Source organism: Artemia sp. Qi Xiang Cuo, chromosome 6 (assembly GCF_049724085.1).
Source record: "Artemia sp. Qi Xiang Cuo chromosome 6, ASM4972408v1, whole genome shotgun sequence".
In the NCBI taxonomy this organism is placed as follows: domain Eukaryota; kingdom Metazoa; phylum Arthropoda; class Branchiopoda; order Anostraca; family Artemiidae; genus Artemia; species Artemia sp. Qi Xiang Cuo.
In genome coordinates, this window is record NC_142799.1 from 60511465 (window position 1) to 60533816 (window position 22352).

Consider the following 22352-nt stretch of genomic DNA (forward strand, 5'->3'; position numbering starts at 1 on the left):
GCTACGATGAATAGATCTGCTCATGAAACAATTTGTTCTTTCCAGTTTCAATAAAATGAAGTTGTTGCATTACCTGTTCGAAGCATTGTGCAAAGAATGTTACATTGAATAGACTGGCATGAAGGAAGAGTATGCTCAGCTGTGTTAGCCTCATGTAGCTTTGTATTATGATGATCTCTAGTAGTGACTGTTTGGCAGCACCATTTTTGGCAAAAAAAAACATTCTGACAGTTTCCTTTTAAGTATATAAGAACGAAAATAAACATTTTCCAGGAACTATTTTATGGAGTTATTTAAGGGTAATATGGTGCATGTTTGCTAACTAGTTTTTATGTGTTTCTGTTGTTTTACACTTTGCATGGTTTCCTTGTTCTTGATTTTAGAATGACAGGATTGTTTTTTCAGGATCAAAGAAATCTACCAAAAGAACCCTGGTGCTGTTGAATGCTTGTTAATGGTTCCAGACGACCCAGCGAAGCTAATAATTGGATACAATAAAGGATTGCTCGTCCAGTGGAATAATACGAGGGAATCAACGGAAAGGGTAAGAAATTTTCTTTTTACCTTGTCCTGTTTCTTTCACAATTTTGTTGTTTCTTACCATATAAACAAAAACACTTATTTCCATAAGGAGTAATATTGAACCGTATTAAGGTTATGATGTCAACCGTGTTTCTTATTCCCCTTACACATGGCAAATAGTCAATTAACTTTTGTTTCTGTCGACATTACCTTAACTTCTGCTTAGTTAATGCAGTGCATTCTAGTAACTGGTGAATGAAGATTAAAGAATCCTCCATTTTCGGGCAATAACGTGCGGGCAATAGGGGCAATACGGGCAAGGTCTTGTTCATCTTACTGTCGAAGTAGTATTTCATCCACTTTTCCTGGTGGACTGAGCTGGAAATTTGCATATATATTGGTTTTCATTGACATTACGTTCGGTTATAATAAATAAAAATTAATCAGTTAATTCATTGAACGTAATTAATACTGTGTTTATGTAGGGTTTTACATGGTGTTGCGTTCGTAACGTTTCGTTGCGTTGATTACACAGTTGCTGTCTTGGAACGGCTATTGTTTCAAAAATAGAGGAATTGTGTTGTATTCTTTAATCGTTTTATCCCTACTAATAATGAATCTCATAAGAGTGAGCAAGTTGTTGTTTCTCTAATCGTGTTATATACGTACTTAGACAGGCAATTTCTACCCTCCGTAGTTTTTGTATAAGATTCCTTGGGTCGGGACTTAACTTTGAAAATTATCTAAAATTATGTGAAAAAAAAAGAAGTAACTAGTATGAATTGGGTAGGCGGATAACTGAGGCTACACCTTCATACTGGAATCTGTAACTGAGATCGTACATTAAAATATAAGTGCTGTTGTTACAAGTTTGTTTCAGCGTGATGCCCCTTGAGCCTGATACCAGTGAATATTCTTCCTTAATTCTAATGTGTGTAAATCTTCGGTCTTGTTCACTGTATTTTTGTTTTTAACACACTTAACCTACCCTCAGCCAACCATATTTATGGTTCTAATCTTCTCAGCCAGCGTTATTTTTCTGCTCGTGTCAGGTCAAGTATGCATCGCCTCCCATTAATAAAATTCAAAAGAGCAAGATTCTCTTTAAGGTACAGAGCTGTTCAAAGGGATGGAGGGCAAACGGTCAATTGTCCCGAGTGCTGCAGCTAGGGAAGGGGTGTGCGTGGCGGGGGTCACTTTTGTCAAAAGTGATCAAAACACTTTGATCAAATTTTTCACGTTTATTCGTCTTTTTTGCTTATATTTGAGTCGAGAGGAGGGCACTATGATTAATTTTCCAGCGGGCCCCAAGAACCCTAGGAACGGCTCTGCATACATTGCCAATAAACTGAAGCCCCTACATGTATCTGTTAAGTTTTATTGTAGATCGTCGTTAAGTAAGCTTACTTTAACAGATATGCTTGCCCTGGATGCTGGGACTACGGATTCTGGGACTCGTATCTGGGCTGTTGCATATCTCCTTTCTCTGTTGGTTTCTTTGTATGTACTCGGAGATAATTAGCTTAGCCTGAGCGAAATAAACCCTGTTGGTTTCTTTGTATGTACTCGGAGATAATTAGCTTAGCCTGAGCGAAATTAGCCTGAGCTTCAACGACAACATCTTTTATACAATGCATGAAGTCATTCAAATATTATCATGTATCTTTTTTGGTCTTTAAATGCATATGAATCTGACGTGATTCACATAAAAAAAATGTTTTTATAAAAAATAAAAAAAATCTAAGCAAACCTTGTTACTGTAGTGGTTTAAAAGAACTATAGTACTTGTTAATTATCCCGACCATTCTCAAGAAGTTTGATTTGTTTGCTCTGTTTAAAAACGGTTTCTCTGTTGGTTTCTTTGTATGTACTCGGAGATAATTAGCTTAGCCTGAGCGAAATAAACCACTATGCAGGTATATTATAATTACATACTTAATATATAGAGTTGGTTTGGTTAGGTTTTTTATATGATGCGTTCCGGGCATGCGTTCTGGGCGGCCTGCTTTCCATAATTTTCTGTTGTATTTTCTATAATTTTGCTACTAAAGTATTATATTTTCATCATATTTTGATATATTTCATTAGGATTAACCTAACTTCACTTTTTGAGTGTGGTCGGGATATTTAATAAGTATCAGAATTACTTTTATCTTTTTTATAATCTCTTCACTTTCTTCAGAAAGAATTGAAGGCCTCAAATTACTTTTTAATAGCGAGCTAAGGAAGCCATAAAACTACATTAATGATGGGGTAGTTTCAGTCCATGATACAGGCTTTGGTCCTAATATACCTAATGGGAAATGGCACTAACGCGCCAAAAACACTAAAATGGTAGCTCATCGAAATTATAAGTTTGGTGATTCATTTTCGCTGAATTTTCGATATTATGTACTCTTGTTAACTTGGCCGTCCTAAGCATTAAAGGCTTATATCGAGGGATGTTTTCTATGTTTCTAAGTGTATTCTAATTATTTTTTATAATTTCTAAGTTTTTATTAAGGGACATGGTCAATCAACTTTTCGATATCCCTCTAAAGCCTAAAAAGTTTGTTTTTCAAAAATTTAAGTGGCATCTAAAATCTTTGTGTAGCGGATAAGTTATTACTTATTTATTCCTTAAAAAAGGCTCGTACAAAACACTTTCAAATTAGTTTACAAGCAGCGGTAATAAACCAAGTAAACATTAATAACAAAAATAAACACATGAACAAGACGTAAAAGTACGGTTAAGGCAATAGACAAAACAACATGGTGTGAGAGGAATCAGGAGGGAACATGAGACGGAAAATAACAGAAAATAATAGAAAGAAAATGAAACTGTCAAGTATATTAATTAAATTCTCTATTTTATTCCAATAAAAACCATAAGTAGATACGGCATCTATTTTTATTAATTATAGAATTTCTATAGATGCGCTCCCTTTTATTGAGTCATTAAATCTTATACATGAGAAAACATGGGAGTGGTAGACTACAAAAAAAAACGTCGATGTTTCTTACAAACAAAATACTGCTGTTAGATATAATAAACGATTTAAGGGATATCACAGATTCAATGATTTTAGAGTATCACAGCCACTAAATAGCGTTGTGTTAAGCGATGTCCATTGGTTTTTTGTATGGGCAGAACCAACCTTACAATCTGAGGTCGCTGATGGGAAATCTCAAATCCCTAATGCTCTCTTTTCAAGTCCATTAAACCTTTTTATTTTATCATAAGTCAGAAAAAACTGCTTCATTTCCTGTCAAATGTGAATTCTTGCTTGTTTCCAGCAGAGAATTGCTTTCGTGTGCTTTGTAAAACTTTTTTGAAAATTGTTAGATTAAGCGGTTTGAATTGCTATTGAAATTTCCTATACAGTTTGAATACTTAGAAGAGAATGGGGAACTGTCTCTGAGAGCTTAAGGGGTGGTTCATACTTGCCACGTGCTCCAGGGGTTTTGCAAGCTTGACTTCAAACGCTTGATAGGTTCAAAAGAATAGAAGGTCAAATCAACTCACTTTACTTTTAGATTTCAAGTATGTGACCAAGGCTGTATCTAGAAGAGGGGTACTGGTTTTGACCCTCCCCCGCCCCAAATGTGCTTTTGTTTCAAAAAAAAGCATAAAAAATGCATATAAACACTTTTGATGCATTTTATAAAGTTTTTTGTAAGCCCCCCCCCTCCTTGATAAAAAATCCTGCATGCGGTCTTGATACGACATCATATAAAGGAGATTAGGAATTTCAAAGTTGAACTTGGGTACAAAGTGAACGTCAAACCATAATCCTTCTCAATAAACGAAAAAAACCCCATTATATCGAAGGTGTTTTTTAAGATATTGACTTGTCATGATTTAGTTGCCGCAGCCTGCATAACTTATCTGTAATTATTTTAAGTCGAATATTTTCTTTTAAAACCTTTGGTTTCATAGAGACAGGTTTATTAAAATTATGTCAGACCATCTGATACAGCTTTGGATTTCACTTGCATCTTTGGTCACACAGTGGGTGTCGCTGCACATTATGGAGCCTTGGATCATGTATAGGGGCAATGACGATCCTCAATATGAACTAATAAATTCTAAAAGTAAAAAAATATTTTTTATTTTAAAGCTGATATTTGAAAACTTGAGCTTATAAATGGGCGGCGGGCAAATATTTTCTTCAGAACGTGGTGCTAAGCAAAGACCTTGGGATTTTTGGATTGCACGCGACAGTGGTTACAATTGAAAAAAAGATTTAGGGTATTTGGATCCTTTTTGGAGTGTTTTGTGACAAAAAATTCTGGAAAAAATTAATTTCTGCAAAAACTTGGACCCAAACCACCATAAATGTTTTGTGGTATCAGACGTTTGTCTAAGAAACCCCCTGTGAACTGTTTTGCAATTGTTTGTGAATTGTTTCACAATTGTGTGGTAGGCATAATTTAATCAAAGGTTTTGAAATATATAGCACAGGTATTTGAAATAAGTTGGTATTTTTCTTCTGCCTGATCGCAGTCATAAATTGATCGACTGATCACAACTCATTTTAAAATAGACACCCGAAAAGGGAAGTTTAATCTGTAATCAGTATTTTGTCTACACCAGAAAGATTATGGAACAAAAAGTTATGGCTCCACTAAGGCTTTTTTGTTACGTTTGTCTTTTATACTTATTTGTGTGTTTTTACTCTTTTTTTGTATATTTGTTACTTTTCCACTTAAGATGACTGATCACAGGTCTCCACCAAGATATTTGCATTGTTTTCGGACTTTCAATGGCTACGCTTTTTCTTGCTTCATCTTTAGCGAATGTGGTCCTATAACTTATTTGTAATTTCCTCCTCCCCCCTTTTTATGTCGATAAAAAACATGGGAAACTGGAGTAAATCAAAAGTTCGGGTAGAGTCGTAAAGTGCGGTCGTAATAGGGCCGTAAAGTGCGGTCGTAATAGGGTCTTAAATTTTATTGCCGTCAGTAGAATAGTGGCACTTAGTGTAGTTAAAAAGCGAAAAGAAGCTTAAACCACTAGTACCAAGTATAGCATTTCAATTAAGTTACAGGCAACCGAAGTAAGAGTTCATAGTGTGAGAGTTCATAGTGTGATGATTTAGATCCTATTCACTTGTTCCACGAACTCCAAGATATGAAAAAAAAAATAATTCCACACCAACACATTTCCTTGATGAAATATATAGACGTGTTAGATGAAGGAGATGAAGGGGTCTTTCTAAACGTAAGAATTTCCTATCAAATATTATTAGCGATTGCAGTGATATTAGCGATATTGTGGGTGGCCAGTAATGAGCGGTCGTTTAACTTAGACCTCGGATCCTTCAGAACTAGGAATGGAACATAAGGCGTCGACGAAACCTCGTCAGACATCACGGAGCTGAGCTGCAGCCCTGACGTCCTCCTACTCTGGTTGAAGAGACATCTCCCTTCTATTAAGATCCTGTTCATACTGCCTTTGCAAGGTCTGTCTTGGTCGACCTCTTTTTGCCTACCTTCAGGGCACCATTCATAAAATGTACACGGGCGTTTATCGTCTGGCATAAAAAAAGACGTGGCCAAGGTACGTCCATCTCCTACGTTTCAGAAGATTAGTAAATAAGGGTTGGCCTGTTTGCCGGCGAACTTCTATGCTCGTGACCTTTTCCTGCCATGATATATTCAGCATTCTTCTAAGGCACGTGTTATCAAAGGCTAGGACGCGTTTCTCCAGTTGGACATATAAGTTCCTGTATTCACTTGCATTGAGCAGAATGGACATCATAGTGCTATTCTAGAGGTGGAGCTTCAAGCGTATAGAGTATTTCCTACTGTGCCAGATTGGTTTTAACTTGCAGCCGATGTAGCTTTTCCAACCCTCCTCTTAATTTTGTTGGCTAATTCACCATTATAATCAATCCAATTCTAACAAATCCAACAGAAGTACTTAAATTCATTGACTGTTTATTTGCTATTCAGAACAGCACAATGTAAATCATCGTATTGAGCAATGGTTCATTCTTTTGACATCCGCGAACCAATGCTGTTGCTGCCATCTGAGTTTATAATTACGATCTGTTAAATGTACCTTTCTGATTTCAAGGATTTTATAATTACAGTGTGAATCAAATATTATAAAAACCTGGCAAATGAGGAAATTGGCGCGAGTGTAAAAAAAAAGTAAAAACTTTTGACGAATGTTTTTTAATTTTTTAGCCCCCCCCCCCCGAGGAAATCCCCCTTCCCCTAGAAGCAGGTAATCAGTTTGAAACCATTTAAATTGAAACGACCAAAATAAGTGGGCCCGTAGAGGCAAGAATGACTGCTTTCCTAACTTCCAACCACCAGTCCAGTTCGTTTTGGGTAGCGATCATGGGTCATTCTTTTGACATCTGCGAACCAATGCTGTGGCTGCCATTTGAGTTTATAATTACGATCTATTAAATGTGCCAATCTGATTTCAATGATTTCTTCATTACAGTATGAACCGAATATTGTAAAAACCTTGTAAGTAAGGAAATTTGCGTTCGTGTAAAAAAAAAACAAAAAAAAAAAAAAAAAAAAAAAAAAACCCCATTTGTTGTATGACAATTTTAGCGAAGGTTGTAATATTTTGTGATTGAAAACATCATACCTGGCTATATTTGACTTTAGATTCATTCCTTAAAGTTTCATTTCCTAATTCAACCATTTTCTAAGAAAATGAGTGGCAATAATGAAAAATCCCTGATTTTGCAGTTTTACTCCTAAATGGATTTGGAGCAAACACAATCAATGTTTATAGACATATTGAGTTTTTTTTTAAATAGCTTGTTACCTTAAAATGACGCAGAATTGTTTTAAAATGTAAGGGTGGGTAGAGAACCCCACACACCAGCTTAAAGTCCGCCTTTCTAGTTAATCTGCCAAGATGCTCCCCAGTTTAATCTAGGCCTGCTATTTGTGGAGGGGCTAAGTTAAAATTATCCTAAAAAATAAATGAATTTTTATTAGTTGTGAGGTACCGTGAAATTTCAGCTCGAATCCTATTACAGATTAATAATCTCACTTACCCAATTTTGTCATAAAGTATCAAGGACTCAAGTATCAAGGACCTCCGTACCCCGTTATGCACCAATTTTACCAACCCCGTTATGCATCTTACTTACCCAATTTTGTCATAAAGTATCAAGGACTCAAGTATCAAATATCTAGGACCTCCATACCCCGTTATGCACCAATTTTACCAACCCCGTTATGCATCTTACTTACCCAATTTTGTCATAAAGGATCAAGGACTCAAGTATCAAGTATCAAGGACCTCCATACCCCGTTATGCAATTTTTGGTAGTAGCACGTGCTAAATAGTGTGGATGAATACTCGGCAAGAATAGGCTAGAAGTATATGGCACCCAACAGTTTACGAAGGTGTAGCTTTTCTTTGAAGGTGTAGATGTCTTTGAGAATCAATAAATCCTTAATGTTTGAATTCTTTTGGACACAAAAGTGTTGGCAAACTTAGCTTATTAGTTTTGCTTATTTATATTCACGGTTCAACGTGGCAACGCTGACGAAAATATGGTACTGCCTTACAAATTTAATAGTTTTGAAATAACCAAAAGACAAACCCATAGAAAATCCTGGTTCTTGGAAAATCAGGTTAAAAAGGGTTATTGAAAATCAGGGGACAAAAAATGGTTTGATCGTAATGTCCTTTGTGCTTTAAAACTTTCTTTTTTTTTTTAATGAAATCGCCAGACGCTGCGACAACAGTGGCTTTTTTTCTCTCTACCTTCCCATGTTAAATCGCCGAAATTCCAACTCGTATCAGTTTACTGTACTTTTTAGTGTCAACACTTTGTCATTTTTTATGGCAACTTTTACATGCTTGGGTCAGTGTTTCTAAACGTACCTATAGTAGTATAAGTATTGTAATTTCCTGTTTTCTGACTAACTGCATTTATTCATTGGTATTTATTCATTCGACAATTTATTTTTCTTCAGGTATGGTCCGTAAATCAGCAACTTGAGAGTGTAGCTTGGAAGAAGCCAGGCGAGGAGCTTGTTAGTGCTCATAATGATGGAAGTTACGTTAATTGGTCAGTAAAAAAGAAGGAGGAGTCACTGGAGAGCAAGATCACTACTCCCTATGGACCGTTTCCCTGCAAGGGGATCACCAAAATTTATATCGCTGAAGGCGAAGAGTAAGTTTCGGCCTTTGCTACTATACCATGTTTAAACAGTCTAACAATCCATCTAAAATTCCATCATAACTGTCTTTTGATCCGAATTGTCAAACTTATCTGTTCTGAGTCCCAATCTTTTTCTAGAAATGGATAGAACCTAAAGACCCCAAAGCACCTAAAGTCGTGATAGTAGTTTCCTAATTCTGATACCCTAGGAAATCAAATCAAAAAATTGGATGACAAGATATTATCTCTCTGTGTATTGGTTCTGAAGCATTGACGCTCCGAAAAACGGAGAAAGATTTGTTAGATATTTGCCAGAGAAATTGTCGGGTTGTTTTGGGTACCTGATTAACTGACCGTATTTCAACCAGCAGGCTGTACGAAAAGTGTGGTTTAATCACGCTTTCTAGGGCTATAGCCAGAGAAAGGTTGAGATGGCTAGGGCACGTTCTGCGGATGAAAGAACGCCAAGGATTGTCCTTTTCGGCCAACCGTGTAGGGCTAAATGGAAAGTAGGTCGTCTACGGTTGGGGTGGGAAGGTGTAGTAAAGAAAGATTTAGGGCAAGTAGAAACTTCCTGGGAGGGTCTAAAGAGGGCGGCTTTGAATAGATTGGGATGGAGGCGAAGCGTGCGTAGCTGTTTTTGCCTCAGGTGGCTTGGTGCTGCGGTGAGTTGTTAATAGCATTAGAAGCCATTCATACTTCTTAGCAACATTAATTGTTTACGACTAGAGTCATAAACAATTGGTTCTTGGGAGGGGGGGGGCAATTTTGAATAACTATTAATTTTCTTGTGCACCAAAATTAGCAATCGGTATCCCCGTTTCTAAATCCCTTGACTTTTTGGGTACTGATGTTAGCGAGGGGCTGCGCTGACTTTAGAAACAAAGAGGCCCAACCAGGGGGCCAAAAAACCGACTTTAGTTTTATCAATATTTGATATAATTTTTTTTTCTCTCCCTTGTTTTGAATGGCTCTATACATATGTATATTAAAAAAAAAAAAAAAAAAAAAAACGAAAATATTCCCTGCGCCAACAATTGGTGGTTCATGAGAGATGCAAAACATTAAAGGGTAATTTTTTCCCTTAGTGTATTTCTTGTAACATAACTCCTTTTGAAGTACCACAACTGAGCTTAGCTGCAAGAAATCACTTTTATTTACAGTTTTTAATAATAATTTGTGATAATGTTAACAAACTTGAAATCTCTTATTATTATTTTTTGTTTGGTTTAGACAATAAATGAGCTCTTGTAGAGGGAATGTGTTTGAATATTTTTCTATAAATGTGCTGTTTAATTATTTTAAGTACTGAAACAAGAAAAGAACCGGGTAATCGTTGCTTCCTCTCTTATTTTTGAAGTTTATGGAAACGAATTTGCATAGCATAACAATGTTTTCCAGGAAAAAGATATGGATCTGAATTATTTCATTTTTTAAAATGAAGGAAAATGAACTTGGGAAACTCGGTTTTTAGTCCATTTCTTGTTGTTGTTTACTTTTTGTTTAGTGATAGTTCGTGATGAGATAAAATCTAGCTGTAAACTGTATTTAGGATTTGTTGCAGGGAGGTTTTTGAATCATGATGATCCTAGGGCTAGAGTTATACCTGACGATTAGACCGTCGTGAGTTCCCGTTGCCTTAAAGGCTCCCGGACGCTCTGAGACCATGCGCAATGGTACGGCATGAACGCAAACACGCCAAAGAGCAGTGTATACGCTGTTGATCTATCACTGTTAATATATATTTACATTAGTTTCATATTAATTGCCAAATTAATTAAGTTTTTAATTTAATTTAATTGAATTCAATTTAATTAAATTTTCTTAAATTAAGTTTAATTAATTTACACTAATTTCATGCTAATACTTCTAGCTTCATTACACTGTATTGGTGATTCCCATTCCCGAAAGTCGGTTTATCGACATAATGGTAAGACAGAGAGAGATTTTGTCAGAAATCTTGACTAAGCATATATTCCATCGTTTGTCCAATGACCCGTTCAAGTTCAATGACTCGACCATAGGTTGTCCGTACTATTGTAAAAGGCTCGGTGTGACATTTCTTGCAAACTGTTGTTTATAATTAACCACAATTAGTTGTGGTAATTTGTGATAATAACTGTTGGGTAATTTGGGTAAAATTGGCTCAGCTCACTTTATCGATTGGACCAACCCGTTTTCGGGTATCCTATCCAGTCCTCTAGTTATTTTGAGAATCTATATATATATTTTTTTTTACCGATTTTCTTGTTGTATCTTTTAATTTTTTGCTGTATTTTGAATTTATTTAAAAAAATACAATTATAAAAAGACATTGCATTTCAACAAATTTCAATTTAAGACATTGCCATAATAAAAAAAAAGAACAAAAAAAAACCGAAGCGGGTTTTTCAGTTTTCTACTCGCCTCTAAGTTTGCCCATATAATGATGCCTTTTGGACTACTGCATTTGAGCTGTCTTGCAGTAGAACACAACCGTTTATAGTTGCTTTAAAATAATTATGCAGAAATCTAAACACATTTTGAATCCATTTTATTGTTTATCGCATTTCACTGGCGAAAGAACCTTTTGAATGCTAGGCATATAAATTAAGAAACACGTGGCGTATTCTCTTTTGTTAGGACAAGACAAAACTATCTTGGCCCCTTCTCCGAAGTACAAAGTTATCAACTCCCCGTGCACCCCCCCCCCCCAAAAAAAAAAAATTCTTGAAAGTTTCATTCAGATCTCCCAGCCGTGAGGGAATACATGACGTACTTATCTAGCTATGTATAAAATTATACCTGCTGACTGTATGAAAATTTTATAATGAGAAGTACACTCCCGATTTCAGGCTTCAGTCATAGCCCCCCTACTCCCCCCTCCCCCCCCAAAAAATGTGCTCTATTGACTCTGATTGAAAAGTACTCTGGATAAATACTCACTTCAGATGCTCATTGTATAACGCCACTTGATTGCTTTCAGGCAAACTCTAGTGTAAAGATTTAGTGGCATCCCTCCTCAAACATACGATAGTTGATGTTTGTTTTGAGGCTTAACATAGCTCTTTACTTTCATCTTTTATTGATTTTATTTCTTTAATATTATATTTATAATGAAAATTACCCCTGAAAAAGTATATCTTTCAGGGGGGGGAAGCACGAAATTCCTAAGTGGTTTCTAAGGTCGTAATGTCTAAAATCTTCAGGAAGAATATAGAGGGTCATCCTACACCAACCGCTCCTTAGAGTGAAAGGTGAATAGCGTAGATATAAAAAAAAAAAAAATATTAGTTAAAGCACATGTTGTTTTTGATAAACTTATCAAGATTTGGGAGAAGAAAATTATTTCGATCAAGTCAACAGTTAGGGTATTGGGGGCAACAGTAATGAATGTTCCTGAATATGGCGCAAAAGCATGGACACGAAACAAAGAGGAGAGAGGAGTGCTGGATGTTTGGACATTTTTGGAAGTTTTGGATAATTTTGGATGTTTTGGATAATTTTGAAAACAAAGCTCGGCGATGAAATGCCCATTGCGAAATTTTGTAAATGAGGTGGTCCGAACCCACTTAGTGTGTATATCATAAAAAGTACTGTTTACGGACAATTGATCGTTTTTCTAAAATGTCTTAAAGGTGGCAAGAGAAAGGCTGACACCCAGATTATACTAGAAGGAGAATATCAAGATGTTAGATTCTTTGGGGATTTTTGGGAACGTTGCTAAAGTGGAAGCTTTGAACCATGTGGGATGGAGAAGGAGTTTTCTTTTGGAGGTTTTGGCTTAAAAAGGATTAACGCTGCGACAAGTTATTAGTATCGGTTATATGCTTCCACCAATGCGTGAGGATCTTGATTAGGACTGAAACTCTCATCAAAGTGCTTAATTCTCAGACTTTAGAGGTGAGAAGTTTTATGTTGGCCTAAACGTATCTGAGAATCAAGGCCATAGCTCTTTAAGGCCATAGCTCTTTGAATCTCATTGTTCTTGAAATAGTCAAGTCATATGGAGGGAAGGCCTAACCTGCTGAATGGAAAAAGTGGCGAAAATCTACAGAGATCTTTGCTAGACAATGAGCTGATGTCAAACTTTTGTCAAAGAGCAGATAAATAAAGAGCTGATAAATGAGTCCCAATCAGATGGCTTTAATACACCGATGCGCTTATTATGCACTGACGTGCATTTCCCATTTCTAAGTGATCATTACAAAAAATGTTTTCGACTATTTTTGCAAGAAATTTCAGCGCTTCCTGCTAAAATTTGAAAGATTAACCTATGTTAAACCTATGTTAAAGTACTGCTCTGTTATAGGGTGTAAGAATTCTGATGTTCAGAACCCTTAGTTCTGAATCTAGGTTTTAGTCACAAATTGATCTAGGTTTTAGTGACAAATTTATTTTCGTGTTTGAAGTTGTAATATACCTACTTTTCAAATGACAATTTGAAATTATTGTTTCATAGAAACCGAGCGCCTACCACACATACGGGAACAAGTGAGAACATATTTTAAGTAAAAGGATGATATTTCCCAATTTAGTAATAATGAATTTTGGTCGAATTTCTAAAGATTTGCAATAAGGTCGTCTGTTTCCTTTGAATTCTCCAGTTGTTGGGATTTAGTCTCCCGCCTGAGAAAAGATGAAAAGGTTTTTCAAGTTCAAAAGCAAATTTTCAAATGCATAAAGCAGATTCATTGGGTTTGGCTGTAATAGTGAAAGTCTCTTTGTATTGTTTTCTTTATTTGTTTGCCTGTTTGAGACACTTTTAAAGTTTATTGCTCGTTTTGCTTTTGAACGCTTTCTCTTTTCGATAGTAAAACAAAAGCTTTATTTTCAGTGATAATGAGGCTCTTCACTATTGACTCAATTCTCTTATTATAAGGAAGAAGTAGTTGGATTTTTTTGCTAGCAAATATGGTAGAAAAAAAGAAAATATTGCATTACAGGGGGTTTGTCCAAGAGCGATCTAGGATTTTTTTTCGGGAGGAATGGGGCTACAAAAAAACTTTTACAATGCATCGAAATAAGTATATTCATTTTTGTTACGTTTTTACGAGTCCGTCAAGCATTTCGGGGGGGGGGAGGAGGGGAGTTTGTTCAAACTGCCTAACCCCTGGATGCGCCTTGGGTTTGTCACAGTAATATTTTTCCCTTTAATGAACATATTGATAGTCCCTGAAGGTCTGCCTTATAACACGGATATTCTATGAGATGTCCGTAAGCATAGCGCCTATGGGCCGCTTTTCCAATTAGACTGAAAAAGAAAACAGAATAAAATAGAGTCAACTTTTTCAATAAGATAAAAAAAGTTTTTTTTTATTGGTTTGTTCTGGGGAATACGAAAGGGCATAGGGCATTGTAGCAATAGTTCTGTAAATTTTATGTTACCGATGGCGGTCCCTAAGATATAGGGGTACAATCCAAAAGAAATCGTTTAAACGTCTGTTTGATTAAAGTATATTTACATAAATTCAAGGATTATCTTCCCTATGTAAGTTTTAGATGGATAAAATTTCATGGTCTTAACGTTTGAACGTAAGACACAATTTCGATACCATCGATAGCTGAGATTCCAATTCTTTTCTGGTATGTGTCGAAAACTTCTAAAATAGGGGAAAGTTCTTGTATTAAAGGGATTTTATGAAAAAGTAGCTAGTGACAGCTAGTGGACCGATAAGGACTTAGGTATTAGATCTTTCGACTATGTTGAATAAAATGGTTGTCTCAAAATCTTGATCGGGCGAATTTGGAGAAAAAAGGGGCGTGGGAGGGGGGCTAGCTGCCTTACAATTTTTCTGGTAACTTAAAAAGGACACTAGAACTTTTGATTTCCAATCAAAGGAGCCCCCTCTTGATCTTCTAGAATCACTGGTTTGGTACTATCACCCCTGGAAAAAAACAAACAAAACAAATCTTTCTTCTGGCAAAAAATGCAAAATTCTCCGTTTTTGTATATATAAGCTTAAAACCTCTACAGTAAGGCTCTCTGATATGCTGAGTCTGATGGCGTGATTTCATTAGGATCACTTGACGTTTTGGGGGTGTTTCCCTCCTTTTTCAAAACCTGCTCAAATTTTCTGAGGCTCAGAGCTCTTGATGGGTAACATTAAACTTAATGAATTTTATATATTTTGAATAAGCATAAAAATTCGATTCTTTTAATGTATCTATTATTATCAACACTCTGTTCCTTAGGGTTTTGGTTGCTATTGAGCCGTATTGCTCCTTACTAATAGTCTGTTACCACGAACTGTTTGACAAGATTTTTGTGTATGACCAAAGATGGCTGAAACGCAACATATTGCCCTAAATCAGAGAAATGAGTTGGACAGTATGGATTGCGAGTTTTTTCGACATGGCCTTTGATGTAAATTCGAAATAAGGAAAATCTATAGATTTTGGATGAGCCGGAAAGGGCCTGTAGTGCTTCCTACCTCTTCTCCGCCTAACTACCTACATTATATGCTGTATTGGGGGGCGCAAAGCGATTGAATTTCGGTATTATAGAATTTGTAAAATGTTGGTTGAATTTGTCTGTTTACCTCGTGTTGTTTCACTTTCTTCCGCTCTTACGCCTGGCAGCAATTTATCGATTTTTTTTTTATTTATCAATCTGTATTCTTATGGTGTTTCAATATCATTTCGTTTTTTTCTTTAGGAAAGAATGGATTGTTTTCTCTGGCGGAATGCCTCGAGCTGAATACGGGGATCACAATACTGTATCTGTGATTCATGGGGATTCTACACACGTTTGTTTCGACTTAACTTCGAAAGTAATCGATTTCTTTACTGTGACTTCGGAAAATAGAAAAGGTTTGTTGATTATTTTTATTTGGTATACCCTACGGAAATGCATCCCAGGAGAAAAGAGTTGACCTTTTTAAGGTGGGTGATACAAGACCAGAGACACAGTTCCATTTTTTTTTCAATTGCAATGTGGCAAGAGTCATGAGATATTGTTTTTCGTGATTTTAGGCCAAAATTGCGAGGGTATGATTATTTTTACCTGGAGAAAAAACGATATTCTCTCTTTTGACATAAAAGGAACGATGAGGAGAAGATTGTACCTGTGGAAGACGGATTGGGAGTTGGTCCATTTTGTCGGCTCTGATACTGCCTTCTTCGTGTTCTAAATTACTCCGATTCTGACTTCAAAACCCTAAATATTCTTTCGTACTGTCTTCCTAGAGCCAAGGGAAATGCCAGCCCAAGGATCCTTCACTATACGGTGTCGGTGGGCAAGAGGAAAAAAAAAATATTTAGAAAAATCTACTTGTTTCATGTTTTGTAGAAAAAATGATGAGGCGGCTCAGGTAACTTGTCCTAAAAATTTAAATCCAAGTCGACTAATATTAAAGAAAAATATATCGTGTTTTCATGTCAGGTCAACATGTTGCGTTTACTTTGGATCTAGTTGAGAATGTGTCCATTGTAGTGTAGGGAACCCTATAGCAATTCCTGTATTATTTTGAAAAATTACAGGAATAAAAAAAAAATTAATGCTTGTGACTAATTCAAGTTTTTTAGTCTTAAATTGGATTTTTTTTATTCTCCTTTTAATTTTAATTAAAACATCTCAATCTTCTTTTGCGCCCCTACCTGCAAAAAGAACGCTATTAAGAATTCTCTAAAAAAAATTACGGGAAGTAATTTTCAACTACTCAACTCTTCACCACACAAATCCCGACTCATAAACTTTTAACTCCTGCTATTTTTAAATGACCTTAAATTAGAATTAGCGCTTTTGCAAAATAACGTTTTTTTTGTTATTGGACTTTTAACTTTTGACTTGGCTTGTCTTTTTTGATTATGAAAAATATAACGCTGGACCTTTTTTCTTTTTTTTTAACATAGTCTGATGCAGTTTCAGATACTTGGTTAACGTTATTATAAACTCCAATGTCTTTATTTATAGATATTTAATCGCGTGCTTTTATAAAATGTTGAACGTCGACTTTTACCCTGCTTGTCTTTTGTCATTATGAAATACATATCGCTGAAACTTCGCTTTTTTTAACAAAGGCTTAGTAAGGATTGATGACCTTATCCATGTAAAAATCCCAAACACAATCGTCATAACTATCATTTTCAATTTTGATACGTTTTGATTCTCGCTGTGCATATCTTCTAACCCCTTTTTTCTTTCTTCTTCATTTCTGTTTTTCATTACTTCAGTCAATTTACCAATGCCCTTTGCTTTAGCTGCCCTTATTGGTCTAGTTTTACCTGATGGTCCAGGTTGTAGATGTTTTAATTGTTCAGGTGGGGAGGGGGACAAAAACTTCTTTTTCTTCCAACGGGTTATCATTTATAACACTGGTAAATTTTCGTTTTTTGAGTCTTATCTCATTTGATAGTCTAGCTTGTTGATTTTCATCCATTGTGAATTTATTTTGTTCGGGCTCTTCTCTTGTTCTTATCACTTTTGATAGTTCAGGTGGTTTTAAAGAATCATCATTTGCATTCTCATCACTATCATTCTCAATTTTGACATGTTTTGATTCTCGCTGTCGCTTATTTTTCAAACCCAATTTTCTTTCTTCTTCATTTTTGATTTTAAATAATTAAGATAAATTTCCAATTCCCTTTGGTGGTTGAACAACAACTTCATTTTCTACCAATGAATAGGTTGCTTAGGTTAAATTAGGTTATAAGTTTCAGAAATGGGTTAAAACCCTAACCTAACCTGTCACTATCAAACCTTGCACAAAACTGAAAAGTTCACTGGCGATGCTGACTAAATCCAAGGAGAAAAAAAAATAAGTATTTCGGACATTCACCGGTGCTTTAGATGGAGATGGAGGGAAAACACTTCTAAAGCACGAGATGGAGTGCTTTAGAAGACTCAAGTTTGTTTTCGTGATATTTTAGTTGATTAATCTTTCGATTCTAGCATCAATCCCTCCACCCCATGCGTCTGATTTATCGCCTTCTGCCATTAATTCATCATTAAACTTTCTTAAAAGTCTTTTAATATCTAGGGGTAAAAAAAAGAACGTATACCAAGCTATTGTTTTTAAAGCATTTCCAATAAGAGCTTATGCTGGAATAGGAACATGTTTTTGAAGGGGAGGAAGATGTGTTGTAGAAAATTCAATTTCGTTTTTCTTGATATTTGACTTGATTAATCTCCCCTTTCCAGACAAGAAATTTCTCTCGAATCTTAATTGAAAACTGCTTAACGTCTTGTTTTTGTCTTTTACTTTGCTGGGCTTTTAACGAATTTGTGTCTTACTTCACTCGTCTAATGCTACATCTGAATTTGATGAGTGAATCACGGCTGTATTGAATACATTCAGATTAACTTATTGTATGTTAAAACGTTTGTAATATACTCAATATAATATTCAAATTAGGATATGAGGGGCTCAGATGCCAAATCGACTAACCCTATGAAATATATATGAGGAATTGACAAATAAAGGCACTGCTAGCTGTTATTGATAATAATGATATTAACTTGAAAAATAAAGGCAAGTGCCTCTACGAAACAATAAAACATATCACGAATTCGTTTAGATAATAGATAACATGTCACAATAAAACATGTCACATTCAGGTTTTCTTCTAAATTTCTTAGGATAAAATATCTTCCGGCTGTAAAAACAGTCATATCTATTATTAAATGATACAATGGAAGGGAACGTTGTTACTTCTTAATGTAGGCTGTTCTATTCTTTTCTTTTGAAGTCCAGTGGTTAATGTCTTTACGGTTTACCTCTAAGTTTCAAGAAATGGACGCGGAGGGGGCTTCGTTTAAAATGGAGTAATCTGTCTGCTGTTACGCTATCGTAATGTCCATAACACAGTTTGAACAACTCGATTAGGTTACCTCGCAGAAAGATAAGTGAGAGTCAGCAAACCAGGTGACTAAGGCGTTTCTGGAATTACAGATAGTATAGCCGAGACTGTTCTTTGCTTTTGTCTTTGGGTGTACATTTTACTAACAAGTCGCAAGTCCCAAGTGCTTGGATTAGCTATTCGCTCCTAGACTCAAAAATATTCATAGAAAAATTAAGAAATATAAAACTTCCAAGGGCCTCTACTTTTATGCCTAATTTTCCAATTATCCTTTCTCTTCTTGAAGCAGACAGAGAAAAAAAATCACCTGGTTTCTGAGAATCCATATATTTTAACAAGGTCATTCTTTAGGATCTCACGGGGTTAATACAAATCCTTTATTGGAATAATTGCAGCCCTGAGGCTGTAACCCAGAAACTGGCGACTATGTTGCTTTAATCAGTATTGTATGATTTCCCATAGGTCAGGCAGAAATAGCTTCTACAGTTCTGTCCTACTAATTGGCCATGACGATGGAAGGGATAAGTGTAGAAAGTATGATGTGTAAATGAAAAGTATATCAGAAGTCGTTTTTTTTAGATTAGTTTCTGCAAACGAAGCATTTTTATTTCTTATGAATTGTAGTTAGTCCTATGTGATATAGTCCTATATGATTTTGAAATTCAAGCTAAGCAAGATTGTATGCTTATTAAGACATAAATGTATATTTGAATTTTTTTTGCAATTTTTGATTGGTAGGGATACTGCAACGAAAATTACCCGCGAGTTCTTCTATTCCCAGGCCTATTTCAAAATATCTACTTTGATGTTACTGAATAAGGAACCGAATTCAGGTAGATATGTCTACGGAAACTATTTTAGGGTGGTTTGGATGGAACAAAGGGTTAAAAGGATTTTTTTTGCCAAATGAGTATAATGTTTGTCTCCAGTGTTGGAATCCAGTGCTGGGAGAACAGGGGATCAAATGGAGAAGTAAAAATCTTCTAGACTTAGATTATGCTGATGATTTGAGCATCCTAGATGAAAGTGTTAGCAAAATGAATGAACTTTTAGGAGTTTTGTGACTTGGGGAAAGGGACATTGCTATGAAGGAGGGGCCGGATTTCCCAGCATTATTAAAAAAAAAAATTATCAGAAATTAAATAGAAAAAAAAACAAGTTTTCAACTGAAAACTTTTCCACATCAGAACCTAAAACGAACAGAAACTATTTCGTATATCATTGGGTGCCCCTAGTCAATACCTCGCTCCTTACGCTAAAGTTTTTTTTAGTACTTTAATAAGAGCTATTTATTCTTATTAGCGGCCTTTATTGGAAAAATTCAAATTTTAGCGTAAAGAGCGAGGTATTTACTAGGGGGGGGGGAGAACCCCCCTAATGTACGAATAAAAATATACGAATATCGAAGTTCGTTACGTAAGTTAATTAAAGAAAGTTTGTCGAAAAAGCAGCTGTTTACTCTTTACATGTATTTTTTGTCTGAACCCCCCCTCCTCCCCCCGAAATGTTTGTCCGTTTCGTAAAAACATAACAAAAATGAATATAAAAAAATTGATGTGTTTTTAAAGTTTTTTTGTGACCCCCCCCCCCCCAAAAAAAAAAATCCTGGACACGACCTTGCCTTGAACCCAAATGAATTATTGTATATATGATTTCTGAATCGAGAGAAAAGTCGGTAGTCTAATACAATAGATTTTTAATGCGTCAAAATGGAAATTATTAAATATATTGAGTATCATTTTTAAAACAGTGGCCAGTGGCTCAGGTCTGCTCTATTTTAAGGACAGTATGTGAAAAGTACATGCTTTTTCATGGAATAAAATAATACAAAAATAAAGTCTTCAGAATAAACTTGGCATTATCATCAGTTAAGGAGGCCCGAGACGGTCAATTATTTTGATCAAAATCTTCCGTCAATCGATTGACATGTACTTCAATCAGCCTTCAATCGACCTTTCAATCGTAATAAAAGCTAATTTGTAGTTTAATTTTAAATCACGGCCCGATTTTTAGTTCCAGCTCAGAGTCGGGTAGCGAAGTGTCTACCGTGTGTGAAATGCAGTCTAATACGGATTTGGCTTTTCTTGCATATACTATGGTGGCGCTTAAGCGAAAATAAAAAGAATACAAGGTCATTGTGGTACCACAGGGAAGGTTGTGGGATGTCACCTTCTGACATCCCATACCTACTGTTTTGGACCTTCAAAAAATCTTGCAAAATTAATATAGAAAAGGGCACAAAATATTGTGACCCAACTGAACAGAAAATAATTCTAGTAGCTGAACGAGCTTCAAATATTTTTATTTACGTATGTTTACACATTGAATTCTATTATTTTATTATTTGAGTTGCAACACGTTGCTTCATTTTTAGCTATGATTTTTGCGTAAATTGTATAAATTGTGTAATTTTTTTTATATTCGTATATAAGCCTAACGTCAAATTTTGCTGAAACTTTACCTTACATAACTAGTCTGTAGGAGACTCAGGATGTCTTCACTGAAATACTATAATTGAGACGGTTCACTTCCGAGTCAGGTCATAATTTTTATCTTTAGATTAAATGTGGCGCGAGTCGAAATTATTCCCAAGGCTAGGTGCGCTTTTTCCCTGTCGTGTGCTCGAGGGAAAATCGTGGTGGCTCAGGAGAATACACAAATTGTGAATGTGTTGCGCGTGCTGTGTACTTGGTTGCAGTGTTTGGCAAATAATGTATGATCTGTCCTAGTGAGGTAGACAAGCTCCTTTTATGCACTTTCAACTCACCTCCCGTTGTCCAAAATTGTCTTATACCTTTCCTTGTATGTCTAAGTGCTTGGCATGTTGTTGCAAAAGTGACAAACTCTGTTTTTACTATAATAATGATTTAAAATTTAAGTACCATAGTGCAGCTTGGTCCTTCTCCTAAACTGACGCCATTGTTGCCAAATCTCATAACAACGACAAAATAATAAATTTTGGCAATATTTATACTCGTGCCGTACTAAAGGAGCTAGTCAAAATCGAATTAAGAAAAAAATGGTCGGGAAATATTCAGCTAAAGTCCTTACGGATTCGAGCCCCCTCCCCCTTCCGTCTCGTAATGATGAACCTCTCTCGAAAAAGACTCTTAGGTTTCTCTTTACTGCCATGAGCTTAGAATTTTCCTGGATCATCGTCTTAAGGGGAGCATCTTAAACTTTTTTAAACAATTTGTGAAAGTGACGAACGTTCGTCTAGTTAAATTTATCGTCTGAACGATCTTGAAGAGGTCTTTTTATTTTACTGGTAATAGCGGAGACTAGCCATGAATAGGAATAAAATATTTCAGCACGTCTAGGTGAAATATAACCTAATACTATTTTGCCTACTGTTAGCTTAAAGATCGGCTTTGTTTACGCTTTTCAAACAGTTCGTGGAAACTCTAAAAAATGGTATTTTGATACCAATAGAACACCAGAATTGGATTTTTATTCTGTGTTCAAATATATAAGCTTTATATTAGAGGAGGAGCTCATTCGAACGGAAATTAAAAGTTGTAGTGCCCTTTTTAAATGACCAAAAAAATTGGAGGGCAACTAGGCTCCCTCCCACGCTCATTTTTTCCCCAAAGTCACCTGATAAGAATTTTGAGATAGTCATTTTGTTCAGCATAGTCAAAAAATCTAATAACTATGTCTTTGAGGATGACTTAGCCTAATTCCCCACAATCTCTGGGGGAAGGGCTGCAAGTTATAAACTTTGTCCATTGTTTACATATAGTATTGGTTATTGGGAAGTATACAGACGTTTTCAGGGGGGATGTTTTCTTAGGGGGGGGTCGGGAGAGGGGTGACGTGGAAGGATCTTTCCATGGAGGAATTTTTCATGGGGAAAGGGATTTTTCCCCTACTGTAACCCTACCCTACTGTAGATATTTCAAGCTCCTATCTATAAAAATG

The 22352-nt window shown here is 35.8% G+C and overlaps 1 protein-coding gene across 2 annotated transcripts in view; it reads left to right on the forward strand.

Moving 5' to 3' along the window:
* LOC148951478 (lethal(2) giant larvae protein homolog 1-like) overlaps positions 1 to 22352 on the forward strand; it is a 333083-nt gene that overhangs the window by 83837 nt on the left and 226894 nt on the right. For both annotated transcript variants that reach the window (XR_016141914.1, XM_089090903.1), the window contains exons 6-8: positions 406 to 544; positions 8464 to 8663; positions 15289 to 15443. Coding sequence is in view for 1 of the 2 variants with exons in the window: in XM_089090903.1 (XP_088947029.1) it covers positions 406 to 544; positions 8464 to 8663; positions 15289 to 15443 (494 nt within the window). In the remaining variant the exon portion in view is untranslated. The remainder of the gene's footprint in view (positions 1 to 405; positions 545 to 8463; positions 8664 to 15288; positions 15444 to 22352) is intronic.